The following is a 23,617-nucleotide window of genomic DNA, read 5'->3' as shown; positions in this document are numbered from 1 at the left end:
AAAAAGCAACAAGGATTCACCCCTCTCTTTGGGGATCACAGCTCAGAGAGAAAGAGCAAAGTTCCCCTTTTATAGAATCTTGGCCCCTGCTCATCTGCTGCTATCAGTACAGATTTTGGGGGCACTAGGGCATGAGAAAATGGAGAGGAGGAAAGAACAGAGGATTTCCACACTATCTCTGACATTAGAGCCACTTTCATGCTCCTCGTGCCAGAAATGAGGGCATCTCCTGGAGCTCAGCTCTGTTTCCTGGTGCTCACTTACAGGTTTCAGGTTCCACTGTGTTCATATAGAGGAATAATTGGAGGGGAAAACCGGCAAACTTACTGCCAGTTTAGAGGTACTTCAAATTCTGGTGTTCTTCTTCAATTCTCCTGCTATGACTTACTTTTCAGAGTCCTCTTATAGATGCTCTGTGCATCCTGCCCAGGTTTTGTCATTGTGTTCAGTGGAAGAGACAGGAAGTGTGCTTACTCCATCCCACCCAGAAACAGAATCTCCACACCTAATTTCTATAAAGGCCATTTATTAAGGTCATACATGAGGTGGGACTGTACTGAGTATTTTACTTATCTAATCTAACTCTTACAAAGCCCCAAAAGTTATATATTAGTGTAGTTATGTATTATAATCTTCATTTTATCATGAGGACACAGATGCATGGCAAAGATTAAGTACCTTGTCAGAGGTCACCTGACTAGTTTCAAGACTCACAATATGCCTTAGAATTATGCTATAATGTCCTCAGACCACCTGCTCCAAAATCAACTACAACGTTTATTACAATTGAAGTTTCCCATGCCCCACTTTAGATACACTAAGTCAAAATTTTGGGGAATGGGGCTCAAGGAGATTTCCCATGCATGCTAAAGTTGAGAACCAATGCATATTGCCTCCAATAAAAGAAACTTTCAGTCAAATGACTTTTAAAAGTATGTCAATGTACTTCAAATAGGAATACCCATTAGTGTGGGTATCAATCAGCTCAAAATAGCTTACATATGCTCATGTTCCCTACTCTTCTGTATCACGTTAAGGGACATAAAATAGGATTTGTTTTAAGCCAAAGGTTCCCTTTATATGCAGGAAGATTTTCTGAACCCCAAGCCTTGAACCCAAAGCTCTTGACTCACTCTAATCCCCGACAATAAGCATTGTCCCTAATAGGAGCCCTCCCCAAGAAGCATTAATCCAACAATATAGCAAATTCTATTTTGGAAAGAGATTAGGCCTAAGTAAATTCTACTTATTCGTCACAGACAATACTGCCACATTTCTCCTCAGGAGGCAGAGTTGCCCTCTCTGTCATGATGGACCTTACTTGGCAAAAGAACAATTTCGACGGCCTCACTGTCAAAAACTAGGGACCTCATCCTCTATAAGACTAGTTTCAGTGACAAGCTCCTCTGTAATAGACAAATCTATTTTCTACTTGGAAGAAACTCACTGCTGTATGTATGAGACGGGGGAGAAACTTGCACCTAAATAAGGAAACATTATTTTTCTTAGGTGAAAAGATTTCTAGGACAAGTCTATATGTAAGGATATAATTATGAAGGCTGAAAAGTCAATCAGATTGCAATGTTTGCTCAAGATGCCTAGTAAATGATGCAAATAACATTAAAATCCTATACACATAAAACTTTTCTTCTGAGGATTTCAAAGGGCTTTATAGACATTATCTTAATGGCTCATAACAAGGATTATCATTCCTAATTCACAGATGGAAAACACAAGGTCAACTATGTCATTCTCCAAGGCCCTCGAGTCTCCTTTTTAAAATATGTGTCAGAACACACCATAACAATAAGTCATATTTTAGCACTAAAACTTACAGCAAATATTCTGCTTTGAAATAAGTTTTTTTCAAAAATGTTCTTATGGATATTTATGAGGAAGTTCAAAAGTTTCAAATTGATCAGCAGTAATGAATCAAAAATAAAAAGAATTCAGTACAGTTATTTTCAACAGTGAAGAATATGTCAACCAGTAATTTCTCCCCGCCCCCACGCCCAACTTCTTTTTGGAGACAGAAAACTCCAAAACATATGGCCCAGAAAGAAAATCTGTACTCATTTATGGCAATGAACTGGCTTTTAAATCTCTGTAGCTCAAGTAGGCAAATGACTTCACAGGCAACGGCTTCCGTATGTTTCATATTTTTAACGTTGACCGTTCATAATAAAGATTCTTTGATCCAAGATCAAATGTTTGAATCAATTTCTCTACACTTACTCAGAGTCGCCATTCTAAAAGCTCCCCTCCGTCCCACCTCAGATGTTCCAGCCCTTCCTGCAATCAGAACCATCTCCATTTGTCACCTTCTCTGTGGGACTTCCCACTCCTTTGCTGTGGTTTTTAGCTCTGCTCGTTAACCTCTCATTCAAAAGAGGCACAGTAATAAATAATTTTTGTACATAATAAGTTAACTGCAATAAATAAGGTTCCTCTCAGGAATTCACAGGCATCTTTAATAAAACTGAAAGCTCAGGGTAGTATGGTTAGTACAAAAAAAATGAACGCCTCCCAATTAGAAAAAAATCCCCAGCAGGTGAGGCCTTTTCCTTACATGCAAGAAAAATAAAAATAAAAACTTAAATATATTTTTTAAAAACTAGATTATATTCCTGAGATTAGAAATGGAAAAAGTTAATTGAAACTTAAAGCCTCAAATGAAAACAAAAGGTCAAAAGTCCACATAAATAGTAAAAACATCAATTAAAAAATATCAAAGCCAGGCTAAAAATTTAGAATATCTTTAACATAAATTATTTTTAAATTATTCCAAGGCTTTTGTTTAAGGCCTTGTTGAGTAGCAACATTTTTAATATAAACTTAATTGCTAAAACCTTAAAACATGGATTTTGCAGAAATGTACTCATTAAACAAAGACTAATTTGAAAAAGAAAAAATTCAGTTTCCTAGTGGTAAATACAAAAAATTTAGTAGTAAAGTAATTATATTTGAGCCTAATTGGATCTCATCTTGTTAAAAAAGAAAGAAAGAGAGAAAGAGAAAAAGAAAAGAAAGGAAAAGAAAAGAAAAATCATCCTAGTGTTAAAAATCCCTTTAAAATGAATTTTTTTCTTGCCCTTTTTGTTTGGACTGGTAATTTAGGCCACTATGATTCTTCATTTCAAAATATAGCCAGATATCTCGATTAAAAAAAATACAGAGTGCCAATTCAGACCCTGTCTTAGTATCTGTAAGTATGAAAATGGCATACTGTTAGGTACTAAACACAGGGGATCTTAAGTTGGTTATAGACTTAGCAACATTGTTCTAAACAAAGTTGAACTTTCCTAGCTTTGTACAAAATAAATTGTTGCATATAGCATTCACCCATCCCAATGATTACAGATTACCTTGCACACGGTAGCAAACTGTTGGTTATTTCCTGCTCCAACTACAAGATATCCATCCTTGGTTTTAAAAGCCTAAAATAAATAAATACATACATAAATATATAATTTTATACACTGAGAATACCTCAAAGGCTGTGGATTTAATTTCTAGAATTTCTATACAGAAAGCTTGCTCTAAAGCTATGTTATTAATTAAATCAATATCAACTAATTAGTATGTTTTTCTCTTTTATTTGCATACTTGATTGCATTTGGGATTTTCAAAGCATTTTCTGGCTCTTCCACTAACTGTTATAACATGGAGGGGGGGGTGACGTAGAAAAATAAAGAAAATACTAGAGTTTCATTATAACTCATAACACGAAATTCTATTTTCATTATAGTATGGATTAATGTTGGATTTTCCCCAAGTTTTGTGTTTTGTTTCCATGTTTCCTCATAAGGCAAAGAGCAAGAGGTTACATTATTTTCTACAAAGTGTAAGAATAGATGGAAGGAAGGAGGAAAAGAAGGAAGGAAGGAAGAAAGGGAGGGACGGAAGGAGGGAGGAAGGAGAGCGAGAGATGAAGGGAGGGCGGGAGGATGAGTGACTGATGGAGCTACATTTCATCTTTAAAGATCTCAGAGGTAAACTTTGGGGCAATTTTCACTTTTTAGTATGTGAAAATTGACACATCTGGGTCTCTGGACCCCGTGGGGCTTTATGTACCTGAAAATGTCTGCTCCTTTTAGGAGACACATTCATTTGGGCAGCTACAGACACATAAGTAATTGATGCTCCCACCTCCCAGAGTCCTAGGCCCTCTGGAGAACTTTTTAGCACTTCCTTGTCCACATTTGGTCACAGTGCTGGTCGGAGGAACCAAACTTCACTTTCCTGAAGTAAATGAGCTCCTGTAGTCCCCTTCCTTTCTATGCAAGAATTGCTCTATATCTGCACCTACTTTTTCTTCACTTACTCCTGCATCTGGGAAAGAAGGCTTCTGTCCTCCTTGGCTTACTCCCATACTGCTCTTGGTCTACTTTCACACATATCCTTCAACCCTGCTCAATCAGCTTTAATCTCTTCCTTTCTATGGATCTTTTTCTTCTGCCTATGTATAGGATCATGCCTACACTAAAAACATTAACAGCAATCCTGACACCCCTTTCAAGCTATCTTGACATGTTCTTCCTTCTCCCCATCTCTAAATGATTTGAGTGCCACCTGCCTCTATTTCTTCACCAACCACCACATTTCAGTGCCCTCTGTCATTAGGATTCTTATCCTTTCACTACACTGAAACTATTCTGTCTGGACCCCTCTGTATTATTTGGTAACCATCCCATCCTTCAGGAACCTCTCAGCTTCTAGGCTTTGTCTGAGTTCATCTCCAATCTCGCCGACCTATTTTCCACATGCCCCTTTTGAAAGAGTATCTTCTCCCCAGCCTTCAGCATTCCTTACTTAGTATTTAGTCTTTTACTTCACTTGCTTCTTATGGTAGCCACTAGCCGCAGGTGGCTATTAAATTTTAATAAAATTAAATTAAATTAGCCATTCACAAAAGCCTACACATTGGTATTCCATTTATATGAAATGTTCAAAATAGGCAAATCCATGGAGACAGAAAGATTAGTAGCTGCCTAGGGCTGAGGAAGTTGGGGAAATTTGGGGAGTGACTACTAACGAGTACTGGCTTTCTTGTTGGGGTGATGAAAATGTTCTAAAACCAATTGTGGTAATGGCTGCACAACTCTGTGAGTATGCTGAAAACCATTGAATTGTACACTTTAAAATGGGTGAATTATGTGGCATGTGAGTTATATCTCAATAAAGCTTTTACTAAGAAAAATTAAATTAACAGTTCAATTCCACAGACACACTAGCTACATGTCAAGCATTCGATAGCCACACATGGCTAGCGGCTGCAGTATTAGACAGCACAGACAGAGAAGATTTCATTCGTCACAGAAAGTTCTGTTGCACAGTGCTGGTAGACTGGAGATGGCAGATTGTATTTTTCCCTTTATTCTTCCTATGAGGCCTAACATGATATATGAAGAATGTTAGACAATTAATAAATGGGTATAAAATGTTAATGAATCTCAGGTGATTACTTCCACTTAATAAAATTGTGGCTAAAATGGATCTCAAGGAAAAAATTATAACAGGGTTTTATTCCATTTACATTTTTGCTTGATTTGGTAATAAATTCTATTAAGAAGATATCACGTGAACTATTTTAAACATTTATTTTCCCTTGTCCACAGGACAAAAGCAAAGTTAGTGTTGTACATAATGCATTAGTGTTTCTCAAACTACAGAAAGAGAATCTGCAACAAAGCTGTGAATGAGGGACGTAGGATTTTGAGCAGAGATGCCTCAACAAACCATCAATGACTACGAAGGTACGCAGGTTGTTTGCTTGCTTTTTTGCAGAGAAAAGGTGAGTAAGGGAGTGGATAAGTAATATGAAGTAACAATGTGTATTGTGAAGTATAACATAAAGTAAGGTTTTCCAAATTTTGGATCAGTGACATGTTCAACAAGTTTCCATTTTTGGTGGTGCTCATTTCCTTTTAATTAATGAAGAAATGGCTTTCTTCCTTAAGCCTGAACCGTACCATGAAATACATCTTTACCGATATACAATTTTTTTAATTTTAAGCAGAGATAACTAGTTAACAATCATATGAAAGTGAAGACTGAATAGCAGCTGAGTCACCAGAATACAATTAGACTAAAGATCACCAAATAGATTTGTAAGGATGAAGGTAAGATTCCGAGTTCTTTAAAATACTTACTTGTTCCCTGTTATTGTTGCTACAGTGCTTATTTAACAAATATGTTTTATATAAGAACTTTTTTTAAAAAACACTATTGTGCTGAAGACTAAATGTTTACATCCCCCCAAAATGTATATTTTGACATCCTAACCCCAATGTGATGGTATTAGGACCAAGACCACAGCCATCTATGAACCAGGAAGTAGGTTCTGGCCAGACACTGAATCTGCCAACACCTTGATCTTGGAGGTCTCAGCGTTGAGAACTGTGAGAAACAAATGTTAGCTGTTTAAGCCGCTCAGTCTATGGTATTCTGTCATAGCAGCCTGAACGGATATGAAATTGGTACTGAGAAGTGAGATGCTACTGTAATAAATACCTAAAAATGTGTAAGCAGTTTGAGAACTGGGTAATGGGTAGAGGCTGGAAGAGGTCTGAGGTACATGCTAGAAAAAAGTCTACATTGCTGTTAATGGACTGCTAAGGAAAATTCTGTTGAGAGCTCAGAAAGAAAAGAGCTGTAGAGAAAGGCTCAACTTTCTCAGAGAATACCTAAATAATCCTAAACAGAATGTTGGCAGAAAAAACGGATGGTAAAGGCCATTTTGATGAGGTCTCAGATAGAAATAAGAAACATGTTATCGGAAACTGGAGGAAAGGCAATCCTTGTTACAAAGTGGCAAAGAACTCGGCTGAATCATATTCATGTGCTAGTGTTTGGTGGAAGGTAGAGCTTGCAAGTGTTGAAACTGGATATTTAGCTGAAGCTATTTCTAAGCAAAATGTTGAAGGTGCGACTTGGCCCCTTTTGACTGCTTATAGTACAACGTGAAAAAAAAGAGGAATGACTTAAACACAGAATTGTTAAGCAAAAAGGAAGCAGAGATTAAAGATTTGGAAAATTCTCAGCATATCCATATTGTAAAAAATGAGAAAGCATGGCCAGAAGAAAACACTAAGGGTGTGGCCAAGTGACTGTTTGATAAGAAGATGTCCTTCAAAAGGCAAAGGGATAAATAAACTGTGATATATCCAGACAATGGACTATTACTCAGTGCTAAAAAGAAATGAGCTATCAAGCCATGAAAAGACATGGAGGAACCCTAAAGGCATATTACGAAGTGAAAGAAGCCAATATGAAAAGGCTACATACTGCATGATTACAACCATATAGAAATTCTGGAAAAGGTAAAACTATGGAGACAGTAAAAAGATCAGTGGTTGACAGGGCTTAGGGGAGGGAGGGTTATAAGGCAGAGCACAGAGGAATTTTAGGGCAGTAAAAATACTCTGTATGATACTATAATGGTGGATAAATGGCATTACACATTTGTCTAAACACGTTGAATGGACAACACCAAGCATGAAACCTAATGTAAACTACGGACTTTGGATAATTATAATGTGTCAACATAGGTATATCAATTGTAACAAATGTAACACTCTGGTGGGGGATGTTGATAATAGGGGAGGCTGTGCATGTGTAGGGGGAGGAGGTATATGGAAAATCTCTGTACCTTCTGTTCAATTTTTTTGTGAACCTAAAACTGCTCTAAAAAATAATTTTTTTAAATAAAAGGAACAGCAGGAAGCATCCTTGCAGTGATGATAATGTTCTGTATCTTGACTACACCAATGTGAATATCCTGGTTGTGACCATTGCACTACAGTTTTGCAAGATGTTACCAATGGAGTAAACTGGGTAAAGGGTGTACAGGCTCTATCTCTATTATTTCTTAAAATACATGTGAGTCTACAATTATCTGAAAAAAATTTTTAAAGTTTAATGTAAAAAAGATGATGATACATTAGACTAGGGCCCTGACAACAGAGATGGAAGAAAACAGTTTCAAGAAATATTTAGCTGGTAAAATCTACCAGAGTTGGTAACGACTTGAAAATGATGGTTGAGATTTGAAGGCTGAGGGAGAGGAAGTCATCATGGATAATGTTTAGGTTTCTGAGGAGCTTCTGTGATACTCCAGTGGAAATTCCAAATGAGTGCAGCTTCGAGACCATATGAAAGTCTAAATTGTAGATAAAACTTGGGAGTCATTTGCTTGTAACATGTAACTGAAGCCATCACATAGGTGAAGTCATCTAGGCAGAGAGTTCAGACCGTAGAGCAGGGGAAAAGAAGGAGCCAAGGGATGAGTCTGAAGGCCACCTCCCTGTGAAGTCCAGGCAGAAGAGGAGTTAGCCAGAGACTAAGAGGAGGACTGAAGAATGCCCACATGGTGGTCCCTCTAATATTACCTCAGTAAACACTGCTCTTGGCTCATGATGTGGACAGAATGCAGTTTGAAGTGGATCAGGACTGAGTAACAGTTGGAGAGCTGGAGAGAGTATATGCAAACATCTGTTGGAGAAGTTTGGCTGTGAAGGAGAGGAATAAGCAAAGGACTGAGAACACAGGAGGAGCAGGAACGCAGATGCAGCTCCCCATGTTGGTGTGATGGTGGGAAGCTGAGGAAATTCCCACTGGATGCTTCTATTTTCTTGTGAAATAAGTGGTGAGGTCATCAACTGAGAGTAGAGTTGGGCAATATGAGACTAGAAGACTGAAAAGAGTGGAGAAGGTCTGATGTATCATTGAAGAGAGTGGCACAGCAGAGTGACCAGATAAACATAACTGTAATGCTGAAATGGGGAGAGCCCAGTTGAAGGATATTCTCCATCAACTCTCAGTTACAGCCATAGAATAAATGGATTCACCAGGCTTTTGTCAAATGGCTATGACAAAAAGATACAGGCGTAGGAAAATTAAAAAACTAGCCAGAATGTTATCGAGAGATGAGCCATGGACCATCTGGATACAGAAGAAGGTGGTGCAGATAGGAGGAGGTTATGGACAGGGCAAAGGGAGAGGTGTCAGAGGATAAGAGATCCTGATGAAGTCAAAGAACAGCCACAGGGAAACAGATAAACCTCAAGGGTGGAAGAACAGCAGACTATGAATGGTCAGAAAGCAAAATACTTCATTCAGTGATTATTGAAGTGAAGCAGTTTCAGTGTGAGGTAAGAGCCACAGTGTAAGCTGCATAACATACTTGCTGATAAGAGGTAGGGACTCAATGAATAAATCTAATTATTATTAAATAATTACTAATATACATAAATGGAGCTCCCTAGGGCCTTCTAAGCCCTTAGATCCTGACTCCTGGGCCCTCATCTATTCTGTAAACCACTCCTCTCTCTCTCCTCTTCCATTCCCTTGGTTGCCTCATTCTCCATGCCAGGCAAGATAAGTGACAATATGCCACGCATGGATACCACTAGCAGGCTTTCCATTACAGGGAGAACTGAAATCACAAGCACTGAATCTGGCTGCAAACATTCATAGCTGGGATGTTTCTCTTATAAGGAATTCAAGCCTCAGGAGGAAATAAATTACTTCTGCATGAAATGATGGGGGAGAGGGCAGCAGGGGCAACTGTCTTTGGTTTTAAAAGGACAGGGCAAAAACCAAGCCTTTCCTCATAGGAGACCAGATTTTACTATTCCTGGGGAAAGAAATGCTTCTTACTGTGAGCTGTGCTTATTCAAGGATGACAAGTTTCACTGATGGGGAGATCACGCAGAAATCACACGGTTTTCTTTGCATTCTAGTCATGATAAACCTCCTCCCTTGGAGAGGAAGGTATTTCTCAGACTGAGAAAATATTGATGGGTCAAGTGATTAGATGTCCCATGGAAAGTGCACTCAACTTACGGGCAAATTGGGACACATGTAAAGACGAGAGAGCATGGGGCTTCAGAGTTTAGTTCCTCTGGTTACAGCAGTTTCAGATGTTAAATGTGACCACAGCTGACAGACTGGGGGGTGGAGATGTAAGATACAAGAGTAGAGGATATCGAGAAGATGTGAAGGCAGAGAAATAAGAGGGTCGTTCTGGAATTCCCATTGTTCTTGGAAGTTTCTATTGCTTCCCAGATACTCTGCTTTCTGAGCTTCCAGGCATGCTAACCTGGCTTAAAAATGTCCTAATTATTGAGATAAAACCAAAGAAGGACTTCTAGAAGTTCTGCATCAACTTTATATATCAGATGATCAAATAAAAAAGAGGAAAAAAGTAAAACTGGAACTTCCTGTGTCACCCTCTTAAGCTACCATATTGATGCGTCATTATTTTCTCTGGTCTAAATAAAGTCCACACAACTGGTAGTGCATCTACTTCAAAAACAAGAGCACAGACTTGAAGCTCTCCTAGAGCTACTTTATTTTTAACAAGATTTTCTTCCACAAAAGGTAACCATTGCTAAATGACTTCATCATCCACTGGAAAAAGACATTCCATGAAGTTTAACTCACGGCCATGAGAATGTTTTCTGGAATGTCAAGCAGTTATGACTTTGAGTCCGTGCTAGCACAGCATGACAAATATAGAGCACTATTTCCTATCACTAACAGTTCAGTTCACCTTATGGTGCTGGAGCTGGCTGAACCAGATGGCAATGAGGCACAGACTGCTTACAACTCAAGAACAGTGTCATCCATGGGATAGAACTGTGCAACAGTGGTAAAGGAGCCCAGTTGTCTCTAATTGCATCCACTACTTATTTGGCTTTATCTGTACATTTTTCATAGGTCAAAAGCCATTTTTGAGGACCCATTTCTAAATACGATCCCTTGCTTTGAATTCTAGAATAGGCTTGAAAGCAATATTATGTACTGATTTCCTGCACCCCAGAGCCAAGCTAATATGGATTTATTGATTCCATAGGAAGTTTGAATGTTCAAAGACATACTTAAGGTTCTTCAAATAACTTAATTTCATTTCAAATCAAACATATCTAGGATTTTCAATCACTCAGTTTCTGATACTGGTATGGAGGCAATGGCAAGGAAGGAAATGGAAACTATCTTAAATTTTTTATATTCTTTGCAAATTGTCAATGGATGTTATTTTCTTATAAAAGAAGTCCTTTGTGAGGAAGGCCTGCTGTTATTTAAGAAAGCAATCATCACGTATCTTGGACACAAAGTAAAATGGCACTTGGAGTTATTTTTCCTGCAAAGTATGTGACAGAAACTGGTTTTGCTGATCTTGAATTGACTGTATTATAAAGAATCTTAAGCCAGATTATTTGGAATATCCTGCCCAAAACACTTACCACTTAATGGAAGGTAAGGAAAAAGTTCTGGTCAAGAGTCCATACTGATTTTTCAGGAGCACTTCAAGGTGAAACTTTCTTGACTACGTTATCATTTTTAAGTGTTCTTCATTTTATCTCAAACATGCTACAACAATCACAGTTGCATCTTAGTTACGTACCATACATGAAAACATCATTCTGACAAAGGGACTACATTTATTTCAGACTAGTTAAAAGCATTCATAGACCAGAACTTTATTCAAGCTGTCACAACAACATTTTACCTTCAAGCAAAGAATCAGCTAGAAAAGGATATTAACTGTAGTTACAATAAAAATTTTCCAAAGTGGATTACAGAGTGGATCACCAGTAAAGTTTTCCAAATACATCTTAATTCTATCATATCTCAAGATTTATCAGTGACAAAATATACACGGTAAGACTGGGATTAGGGGAAGCCCTGACACATTAGACCTGCCCACCAGGCCTCATAAGGCATTGGGATACAGGCCCAGCTCACAGCAGAATATGGAAGGTTTGAATAAACATGGTTCAGGAAAGCAGTCAGCACGATAAAGTCTAAGAGTAAGGGAAGGGAACGGGGTGCGAACTTTTGATAACATAATTCTCCTAAGTCCTGTAGTAGGCAGTTGGCCCCTGAGATGTACAGGTAGAGGCTGCAAAGTCGCAGTTGTAGGAATGAGGCTCGGAGACTTGCCTCCAAATTCCCACATGAGGACCAGTGAAAGCAAGGCAAAGGGTGGAGGGACAGGAACGAGGCAGTTAACTAAATAAGATGCTCAGAGAATATAGGCAAAGGCAGAAGCCCAAGCCTTTCAACAAAGGCATATGAAACAATGCAAGTGACCTCTGATGAGCATGGGAGTCTGGCTCCAGATAAGAACAACTGAGAGCCCAACATGTTATAGCCTACCGCAGTTATACTTAGCATCTAGGACAATATCTGGCATAACAGGAGCTTAATACATTTTGTTAAGTCAAGGCCAATGTATTAGGGCTGGATCACAGCAAACTAGGCAATTCAGGAAATCTCAGACACTATACAAAAGGCTTGGTGGCAAAACTGGGAAGCATGAAGTAGAAGAGGTGAGGAGTGTCAAGGACCCAAAGATGAGGACCCACTGAGAATGACAAACACACTGAGAATCAATTACCACAAAAAAACTTCCTTCCTTGCAGATGATCACCTAAGTTTAAGGGTGAAGATAAGCTTAAGGGGAGATGAAGAATATAATTCCATTAGGAGTTCCAGATATGTCCTGTAGTTGAAACAACGAGGGACTCAGTCTCTCTAATTAAGTACTTCTCATTCTTCTTACTAAGGTCAAAATTTAGCCCATTCACAAGACAGCCCTCCCATTTTCGGAAGCCATTTTGTTATCTGAAAGATCTCTTCCTTTATCTCCCTAATACTCAGAGCCAAGAGTCTCTTAACACAGTCTCATCACAGTGTTTGGAGGCAAGGGAAGTTGTTATACTTTAGGATGGTGAGGAGAAATCTCCTAGCATCTCGCCATAGTACAAGACCATTAAGGATCCATTCATACTGCTACCACCTCCAACCACCTCCAACCATCATCTTCACCCCAATCCAGTACCCATGGCAGATGTTACCATGTAACTGTGGCACTCTGTCTTGAAGCATACAGGATCAGCTTTAGTATTCTTTCCAGCAAACACTCCAGATAGCTACTACAAAGTAATCGGACATGAACTAGAAATAAAATTTATTTTCTATCCAAATATAAAACGGTTTCCTGTACAGAGGCTTGGAATCTAAAGTATACAGATTCTCTAAATATCTGTGGGCTTGGCCCAAAGACATAGGAAGTACTGATGTCTACTCGGCTTACTCAGTGGAGAACAAGCACTTATGGGAAAGCCCTGCTAGCTGGCAGGAGCAGGTAAAATGTAGTCCTTATGGGATAACCAAGTATCTAAAACAAGTCAACTCCAGGGTCAGAAAAAGCTCAGGGGAAGGCTCCATCTTAAATATTTATAGACATTTCTCATTGAGGAAAGTGATGAGAAAGGTGGTAAGCTGCAAGCAGCTGGAGGACCTTGATGAGACTGCCATATCCCAGGTTCTGGACTGGTTCTTTAAAGGACTCATTCCTTCTCCTGGGTGACCAAGGACCCAGGAGCCTAACTCAGGCCATCTAACATGCATGAGAGATTAAGGTAGACACCAGAATGATGAATTGCTACTATATATTGAGATAGAATTATATTAGAAGCCAGAATCCTTGAAGACTAAAAGATCAATGAATTGAATGAATGGAAAACTAATAATCAGAAGGCAAAATTATCAGAGTTGACTATGGACTAATTATTTCTTGTCTCAAGTCTTCATGAATCTGGATACTGAGGCAAGTCTGAATCTGTCACTGGAAGGGTCAGTAGACCCTTGAGTATATGGTTATAAGAAGCAGGGAAAAATGGACCTAGGCTTGTTCAACAGACAGAGTCATGATGAATAGCTAGGGGATTGAGGTCTCAAAATGTACCTCAACAATTTCCATTTCACAAAATACTCACAAGAAAACACAAGATGCAATCTGAATATTATTCTGTACATTCCTGTTTCAATCATTGGTGACCCAAAAGAGTTGAACTCACATGGGCACGTACACCATGACTGAGGTCATGGGAGTGTTATGCAAGATTCTTTTGCTTCAAAATTTAGACCAACTAGGAAGTTGTCTCTTCCAAAGTAACTTAACATCAGAGTCATTATAATCATTCTTCCAAAACAACCTGAAAAGAATTTGCAATAAGTCCTTCCAGGAGGTCAGAAGGTGGAGAAAGGAATAATTCTTTTCTGGCCTCCATAACCACTTAAGAGAAGATATTTGGTATTTTTATGCCTCCCCCCCCCCCCCCCACAACATTAACAGGTCTTATTAGCTGAAAGGTCAAGGGTAGAGGGAGATTCTGTTTTATTTTAGAGTTTATTTATCTGTTTGAATAATTGTTATATTTTAGTTCCTCTAGGATTTATGCTCTTTAAATAAAGGTGGGAACTATTTAAGAATTTTTATGGATAATAACAGAATGTGCTGAAAATAATTCATCATTGCCTGTCTCCTCAAACACAATTCTTCATCTCGATTATGTTAAATATGTTTAATTTCTACTCCACCCCAAATCTCCCTGAAGAAGCAGCTCTATACAGCATGTGACTGACCATTCTTCATCCCTGGTTGACTAGAAGAGTGTGGATACTACTATCAAGCCAGCCAATAGATTCACTGGGCAGGAATCAATTACATTAGCTTGAGAGTTCAAAAGTCATGATGTGGAGGTGGGACTGATGGCCATATTAGGCTTAAGTCAGTAAGAAAGCCTCAGAAAGACTAAAACTGAGATAAAAGACCAGACTACACAAAGGAAACAGATACAGACTAAGCAACTGTCACATGCCTCATAGCATCCTGATTCTCATGAAACTGAACCACACTTGTTTCTGCAAAATCTTCTGTAGCCTTACAATAACCTCCCCCTTATCCACTCCCATCCTTATTTATCAGTTTGAATGCATTTCTGTTTGTTAGAACCAAAAAAGACTTAATCATAGATTTCCTAAACTGTGCCATATCATGCAAATTCCGGGGCAATATATGACTGGAGCTCTCTCACATAGTGGAGTTTTGGTGAAGCAGTGAACAACAACGCTGGGTCTATATCTCATGGGCTCATTGTCTATTTGCCTAGCACATGGCCTGACATATAGAAGGACCTTATATTTATTTTAAAATGGATTTTTACTAGAGATTTTAAACTCTAGCACTTCCGAAACAAGTTCTACAAAACAATGTTCCGTAAAGTGTTACTAACAATCTTCCCTCTCTCTTTCTCTCTCAGCACCACACAAACACACACACACACACACACACACACTCACACACACAAACCTTTTCTTTACTCAAATAAGTTTGAGAAATGCTAGTTCAACAGCTTTTTTTAACTCTTCTTTTTTTCAATTTATTTATTTATTTATTTTCGGATGTACATCATAATATATTTCGAATTCGGTGTAGATTATGTCATGTTCACCACCCGAAAACTAATTGTAGTCCACCCCCTCACATGTGAGCCTAATCACTCCGTTTCCCCCCACTCCTTCCCCTATAGTAACCACCAATCTGACCTGAAATGCTATGCGTTTGTTTGTTGTTTTAATCTTCTACTTATGAGTGAGATCATATGGTATTTGACTTTCTCTACCTCTACTTTTCAAAACCCTTAATGTGCTAGTGAATTTATGAATCTCCAAAAGAGTCCTAGAATTTTTTAAAAGGAATTTCACAAATTAGTTTGATCATGAAACCCCTTTTTGAAAGCCTATCAATTAATTCTTCTCCCAGAAGAGTGTTCCATAGAACAGTTCAAAAAGGGTGAGATAACCTGTCAGACCTATACAGGAGCAAGTACGCCTCTGACAGCCAGAAGAATCTATAGAGTGTGATCTTTCATTTTCTCCAGTGTTAGTTCCACAAATTAGCTGATTTCTTTAAAGTTTGATTTAATATTATTCTCTAAAGGATAAATTATGTTTGCAATGTTTTTTTTAAGATTTCATTTTTTTTTTTTCCTTTTTCTCCCCAAAGCCCCCCGGGTACATAGTTATATATTCCAAGTTGTGGGTCCTTCTAGTTGTGGCATGTGGGACGCTGCCTCAGCGTGGTTGGATGAGCAGTGCCATGTCCGCGCCCAGGATTCGAACTGATGAAACACTGGGCCGCCTGCAGCGGAGTGTGAGGTCTTAACCACTCGGCCAAGGGGCCAGCCCCAATTATGTTTGCAATTTTATGCAAATCGCTAAATAAAGGCTTTGGCTAAATGCCAAAAGAAAAATGTTGTGACTTATTTTACCTTAATCCATATTTTCCATCCAATAAGCTTAATTTTAAAAAAAATGATAGATAATTATTTATCTAAGGTGTTTCTTTTAAATGACCATGAAATCTTGTTAATCAAGTGTTCTGAACAGAGAATGATATTTTCAAATACCAAATAGTTTAAATTCTTTAGGAATTCTCTCTCCATGTGTTGCTAAATTAAAATTCAGTTTTAATTGTCTAACAATATATAATAAATTATTCTACTTCTCAGGTGGTAGTCCCTCCTGCTTCCATTTCCCTATCATTCATTCCTTCCTTCCCTCCCTGCTGGTAATATGGCTTCCATCCCAGCACTGCACCCAAACTATTCTCAAATGACATCTTCATCACAATATTTTTTCTTCATAGTCCTCACCTTTCTTGATCTCCCTGCTCTGATAACCAGCCCCTCCTGTTTTACCCTGGGAGAAACCACACAATCTTACTTCCTTCAATTCCAATTCCTTGTTCTCCATGGGATTTCCTGAGCTTTTTCTCCTCAGCTGACCTCTCTTTCTTCTCCTTATCCTTTGGCTCTATAACCTCATTCAACTCCCATAGCTTCAACTGTGATTTCTATAGGAATTATCTTTGTAACACTGACCCACTTCCAAGCTCTTGTACTAAATTCTTCAAAGTCAGTAATCAAAACAGAATTAATTAAGTACCCTCTAAAACAGGACCGGGACAAGTTGGGAAACTGCACCCAGGGGACACCCACACAAAGCTGGGACACATAAAGGGATATTCTACCCTTTATTGCAGGAGATTTGCACTGAGATAGCCCAAGTGTCTTTGAGCCCACAATCCAACGTTATACAATATACTAGGAAATAAACTACCATGAGCAGGAGTTGGCAGAAACAACAAAAAGCAGAATCAGAATCATAAGATCTTCAAATAATGGTGTTTCCAGATATAGAATATAAAATAAGCATGGCTAAAATGTTTTTTAAAATGAGGGATCCGTTCAAAGAGAAGAGAAAAATATGTTACTCTCAAAAAAAAGATACATTTTTAAAATAAAAGATACTGTTTTTAAAAATAAAAAGGCAATTGAAATTTAAGACTCAATGGACAGGTTACAGAGTTTATTAGTAAGCTGAAAGGAGAATTGTAGACTAGAATAGAGATTTTTTAAAATTAGCTAGAATTTAGCAGAAAAAAGAAGAAATCAAAAATATAAAAGTGAGATTAAGAGACAAGGAGGTTCAAATTAAAATATCCAATTGGAGTTATAGATGAAGAGAGGAAAAAGAATGGAGGAAATGCAATATATAAAAAGATGATACTTGAGAAATACTCAAAACTGATAAACTCTGTAAACTCAATGAATCCCAAGTAGGACAAATAAAAAGAAATGCACAACTAGATAAACCATAGTAAAACTGAAGAGTATCAAAGACAAAGTAAAGATGTTAAAATCAGCCAAATAGGAAGGACAGATTACCTGTAAAGAATCTCATTATGACTGGCAGTAGAAACCTCAATAATAATTATAGAAGTCAGATGATAATGCTGAGATATAATAGCTGTCAACATAGAACTTTATACTTAACTAAAATATTCTTAAAGAATGATCCTGAAATAAAGTCATTTTAAGACTAACAAAATCTGAGAGAGTTTATCACCACCAGTTCCTCACCAAAGCAATTTCAACTAAAGAACATACTTTAGAAAGAAAGAAATTGAATATGGAAGAACTGAAATACAAAAGAGAATGCTGAGAAAAATGAAATATTATATATATATATGTATATATATATATGAGTGAATCTAAGAAAAGACTGATGTGTAAAATAATGATGACGATGATGATGATGATGATGACTAATAAGGCAGAAATGGGGATGAATCACTAAGATCTCCCTTCAAGAGAGATTCTGATGTGGGGTGACACCAGCAAGATGGCAGAACAGGAAGCCCCAGACCTTCCTTCCCCCCAGAGAGGCACTGATTCAGTAAGAATACATAGACCAATTCCCTTTGTGAGAAATCCAGAAAACAGTTAAGAGGCTCCTGCACCACAGGTGAGTGTGAAACCAGCTACATAGAAGCCAATAGAAAAACTTGTGGCATCAATTTGCCATAACTCCTCCCCCAGCTCACTGCAGCATTATTGGGAGAAAACTCCCAGCTCCTGGCTTCTCCCTAGGAAGGGAAAGATAAGACTGAAACATATGTTTAATGTACAGACTTTCTGAGGGACTGCCTGAGGGAATTGTTTCTGTCTTGCCTGAATCTAAGTGCTAATGGGACAGGGTGTTAGGTTGTAGGATGCTGAGGACAAAGGTGAGGGTTTGGACCAGCACACACTGACTCACCCTAGTCCATCCCCCAACTTACTGTGAACACAGTGAGACAAAACCCACAACTCCAGGCTTCTCACTGGAGGAGGAAACAGTTGGAGCATGCATACAGTGTTCCAGCTTTTCAGGGGATTACCCAAGGGACCAGATTCTGTCTCACTTATTTCAGAGCACTTATAGAACACAGCATACTCTGATGCCTGAGGGCCACTGAGAGCAAAAGAGAGCTGGATAACATGGTATTATTCTGGAGGATCCACAGTACAACAGACAGAGGCCAATACAGTGAAGTGGCCTCTCAGTCAAAGGGGGAAAAGAAGAGTCAAGTGTTGCATCCAATATTCTGTCTCTTCAGGGGGCTGCTCAAGGGACTGGCTTTTGTCTCTGCAATCTCGAAGCACTGAGGTGACACAACATACACTAGAGGCTGGGGGCCGCTGAGACCAAAAGAGAGTGGGAATTTGTCACACTTCTAGAGAAACTGCAGTACTGCAGACAGACATCAGAGGGAGTAAAAGATTATGAGCTCCTGAAAAAAGAAACTGGCAAATCTAATTATAAATTTCCACATACCTGTCCAGAGAACATGAATCCACCAAAAAATGTTTGAGGCCCCCAGAATCTCTACCCAGCCTGACTGGTAAAGGTCTTTCCCTGTGTGAAGCCAGCCCATACGGACTAGGAATAATGGCTGTCTTTTCCAAAGCTTGGATCCCAACACACAGTTACAGGCATATGAAGAAACATGGAAATATGGCTCAATCAAAGAACAAAATTAATCTCCAGAAAACAACTGTAAAGAAATGAATATATACAAACTACTTGACAAATAATTCTAAATAACCATCATAAAGATGCTCAATGAGTTCAGAGAAACTATGCATGAACAAAGTGAGAATATCAACAGAGAGACAAAAAATATAAAGAAGAACCAAGCAGAAATTTTGGAGCTGAAGAATACAATAAATTGAAAAATTCACTAGAGTGGTTCAGCAGCAGACTTGACAGACAGAAGAAAGACAGGTCATTGTAAATTATCCAGTAGGAGAAGCAAAAAGAAACTAAGAATGAAGAAAGTGTAAGGGACTTATGAGACACAATCAAACAGACCAAAATACACACATGGGAGTCCCAGAAGGAGAATAGAAAGAGAAAGGGGAAGAAAGATTATTGAAAGAAATAATGGCTAAAAGCTTCCCAAATCTGGGGGAAGAAATGGACATCCAGATTCAAGAGGCGCAAAAAAACTCCACTAGAATGAATTCAAAGAAGTCCACACCAGGACACATTATAATCAAAATGTTGAAAGTCAAAGAGAAAGAGTGAATTTGAAAGTGGCAAAAGAAAAGCAACTCATCACACACAAAGGGGCCCCCATAAAACTATGAGCAGATTTCTTAGCAGAAGGCTTGCCGACCAGAAGGGAGTGGATGGTATATTTGAAGTGCTGAAAGAGAAGAACTGCCAACCAAGAATACTGTATGCAGAAAAACTGTCCTTCAAAATAAATGAGAAATAAAGACTTTCCCAGATAACAAAAGCTAAGGAAGTTTATCACCATTAGACCTGCCTTATAAGAAATTATAAGGGGAATCCTTCAAATTGAAACAAAAGGATACCAAACAGCAGCAAGAAACAAGAAAGCATATGAAAAAACAAAGTTTGCTAATAAAAGTAAATACATTGACAAATAAAGAATGTTTTAATACTTTAACAGTGGTGCATGTCACTTTTAACACTGGCAAGGAAGTTAAAAGACAAAAGTATGTAAAATAAAAAAACTATAAAAATATGTTAATGGATAAACATACTGTTTTTCCAAAACAAAATCCATATTGTTTAATATGGAAAGACATAATTTATGACATCAAGAAGAAAAAGTGTGCAAGGTAAAGTAACAGTAGTTTTTGTATGTGATTGAAGTTAAACACTTACCAGCTTAAAATAGATTATTATAACATAAGATGTTTAATGTAAGCCTCATGGTAACCACAAGAAAAATACCAATAGAAGATACACAATATAAAATAAGAAAGAAATCAATACATGTTATGACAAAAAATTAACAAAACATGAAGGAAGAGAAAAAGAAAAGAAAACAGGTACAAAAAAGCTACAGGCCAGACAGAAAACAATAACAAGTCATTCCCTAACGCTAATTACTTTAAATTTAAATAGATTAAACCCTCCTGATCAAGGACATAGAGTGGCTGAATAAATAATAAAACAAGATCCAACTATATACTATCTACAAGACTATATAGTTTTAAGTACACACATATGCTGAAAATTAAAGGATGGAAAAGATATTCCATGCAAATGGTAAGCAAAAGAGATATACTTCTTCTATCAGACAAAATAGACTTTAAGTCAAAAAGTGTCACAAGAGATAAAGAACGCTATTATACAGTGATAAAAGCCTCGATTCACCAGGAAGATGCCATAAGTATAAATATATGTGCACTTAATATCAGAGCACCCAAATAAATGAAGCAAACACTGACAAAACTGAAGGAAGAAATAGACAGAAACACAATAATAGTAGGAGATTTCAATACTTCAGTTTCAATAATGGGTAGAACATCCAGACATAAGATCAATAAGGAATCAGAAGACTTGAACAACACTATAAACCAAATGGACCTACCAGACATACACAGAACATTCCACCCAACAACAGCAGAATACACATTCTTCTGAAGCACACATGGAACATTCTCCAGGATAGATCACATGTTAGGTCACATAACAAGTCTTAACAAATTTTAAAAGATTTAAACCATATGAAGTATGACTTCACAAGCTTTTCAGACCACAATGAAATGAAACTAGAAATCAATAACAGAAATGGAACTGGAAAATGCATAAATAGGCGGGAATTAAACAATACACTCTTGAACAGTCATTGTGTCAAAGGAAAAATTTAAAAAGAAATTAGAAAACACCTTGACATAAACAAAAACACAACATACCAAAACTTATGGGATGCAGCAAAAGTAGTAATAAGAGGAACATTCACATTGTAAATGCCTAAATTAAAAAAGAAGAAAGATCTCAAATAAACAACCTAACTTTACACTTCGATGAGGTAGAAAAAAAGAGAAAACTAAGCCCAAATTTAGCAGAAAGAAGGAAATAACAAAGAACAGACCAGAAATAAATGATATAGAAAGGAGAAATGATAGAAAAAAAAATCAATGAAACTAAGTTTCTTTTTTTGAAAAGATAAAATTGACAAATCATTAGTTGGAATAACTCAGAAAAAAAGATAGAAGACTCAAATAATAACATCAAAAATTAAAGAAGAGACATTACAATGATGCCACAGAAAGAAAAATGATAAAAAGAGACTACTATGAACAATTATATGCAAAAAAAAGGATAATCTAGAAGAAATCTATAAATTCCTAGAAACATACAAACTACCAAGACTAAATCATGAAAGAAATAGAAAGTCTGAAGAGACCTACAACTAGCATGGGGATTGAATCAATAATCAAAAATATCACAACAAAGCCCAGGACTAGATGGCTTCAACAGTGAAGTCTACCAAACATCTAAAGAAAAACTACTGCCATTCCTTCTCAAACTCTTAAAAAAATTGAAGGGAAGAAAATACTTCCAAGCTCAATTTATGAAGCCAGTATTACCCTGATACTAAGCCAGATAAAGACATCACAAGAAAAGAAAAGAACAGGCCAATATTTTTTATGAATATAGATGCAAAAACCCTCAACAAAATACTAGCAAATGGAATTCAACAGTATGTTAAAAGGATTATACACAATGACAAAGTCCAATTTATCCCCGGAATGCAAGGATGGTTCAACATATAAAAATCAATTAATGTCATACACTGCATTATAGAATGAAGGATAAAAGTCAAATGATCATCTCAATAGATGCAGAAAAAAGCATTTGACGAATTCAACACTCTTTCACAATAAAAACTCTCAACAAACTTGAAACAGAATGAAATTACCTGCACATAATAAAAGCCATATATGAACAGTCCACAGCTAACAACATCCTCAACAGTGAAACTTTTTAAGATCAAGAACAACGCAAGGATGCCCACACTCACCACTTCTGTTCAACATAAGAGTGGAGATGCTAGCCAGAACAATTAGGCAAAAAAAAAGAACTAAAAGTCATCGAAATTCAAAAGGAAGAAGTAAAATTGTCCCTATTTGCAGATGACGTGATCTTACATAGAGAAAATCCTAAAAACTCCACACAAATCTGTTAGAATTACTAATCAAATTCAATAAAGTTGCAGGTTACCAAACCAATATTTAAAACTTGTGTTCCAATACACCACCAGTAAACTATCTGAAAGGAAATTAGGAAAACAATCTCATTTAAAATATCATCAAAAAGAATAAAATACATAGAAATAACTAAGGAGGTGGAACACTTGTATACAGAAAACTACAAAACATGGATTAAATTACACATGTTCAAGCTTTTGAGCATAATTTATATGTATCTTACACTTTTTTCTGCTTATATTCTTTTCTTCTTTCCATTCTTTTTTCTATTTTGAACTTCAGTTTGGATATTTTTTATTGACTTGTCTATGAATTCACTAATTCTGTCTTGCTGTGTACAATCTGTGGTTAAACCCATCTAATGGGTTCTAGTTTCAGATACATTTTGGTATTCTTTAACACTGTATAATTCATTTTATATTTCTATTGAAATATCCTCTTTTACCATCATTTTGTCCATCCTTTCCTCTATTTTTTAACATATTCATCAGGATTATTTTTGAAGCTCTTGCCTATTAAATCCAATATCTGAATCATCTCTGCATCTGCCTCATTGATCATTTTATCTCTTCCTTATCAGTCACTTTTGCCAGTTTTTTTACATGTCTACAAATTTTCAATTGTGTGTTAAAAATTACAAGGGATATTTTGCAAAGGTTGTGGATTACGTTATCTTCCTATAAAATCCCAGGATGTTTATGTTGTTTTGTTCTGGTAGGCAGGTTGAATTGCCTGAAAGATCACCTTGATCTTAGCAAGAGTTGGCTTTGGTCTTTGTTAAGATTGGCCTATTTCAGTATTTTCCTTACTCCTAGATCTTGGTCCTTACTCGGAAGGTGTGGTCTTTTCAGGTTCTCAAATAATGCAAACTAGTGACAGCCTTCTTTTGGCAGAGCATATTA

At 37.3% G+C, this 23,617-nt stretch overlaps 1 protein-coding gene across 1 annotated transcript in view; it reads right to left on the bottom strand.

The window, feature by feature from the left end:
* SUGCT (succinyl-CoA:glutarate-CoA transferase) overlaps positions 1 to 23,617 on the bottom strand; it is a 668,838-nt gene that overhangs the window by 407,481 nt on the left and 237,740 nt on the right. Inside the window, exon 9 of the mRNA XM_046668918.1 lies at positions 3,366 to 3,437. Within this exon, the coding sequence (XP_046524874.1) occupies positions 3,366 to 3,437 (72 nt within the window). The remainder of the gene's footprint in view (positions 1 to 3,365; positions 3,438 to 23,617) is intronic.

The sequence above is a fragment of the Equus quagga genome, chromosome 8, assembly GCF_021613505.1.
Source record: "Equus quagga isolate Etosha38 chromosome 8, UCLA_HA_Equagga_1.0, whole genome shotgun sequence".
In the NCBI taxonomy this organism is placed as follows: domain Eukaryota; kingdom Metazoa; phylum Chordata; class Mammalia; order Perissodactyla; family Equidae; genus Equus; species Equus quagga.
This window is presented reverse-complemented; position numbering and strand designations above follow the sequence as displayed.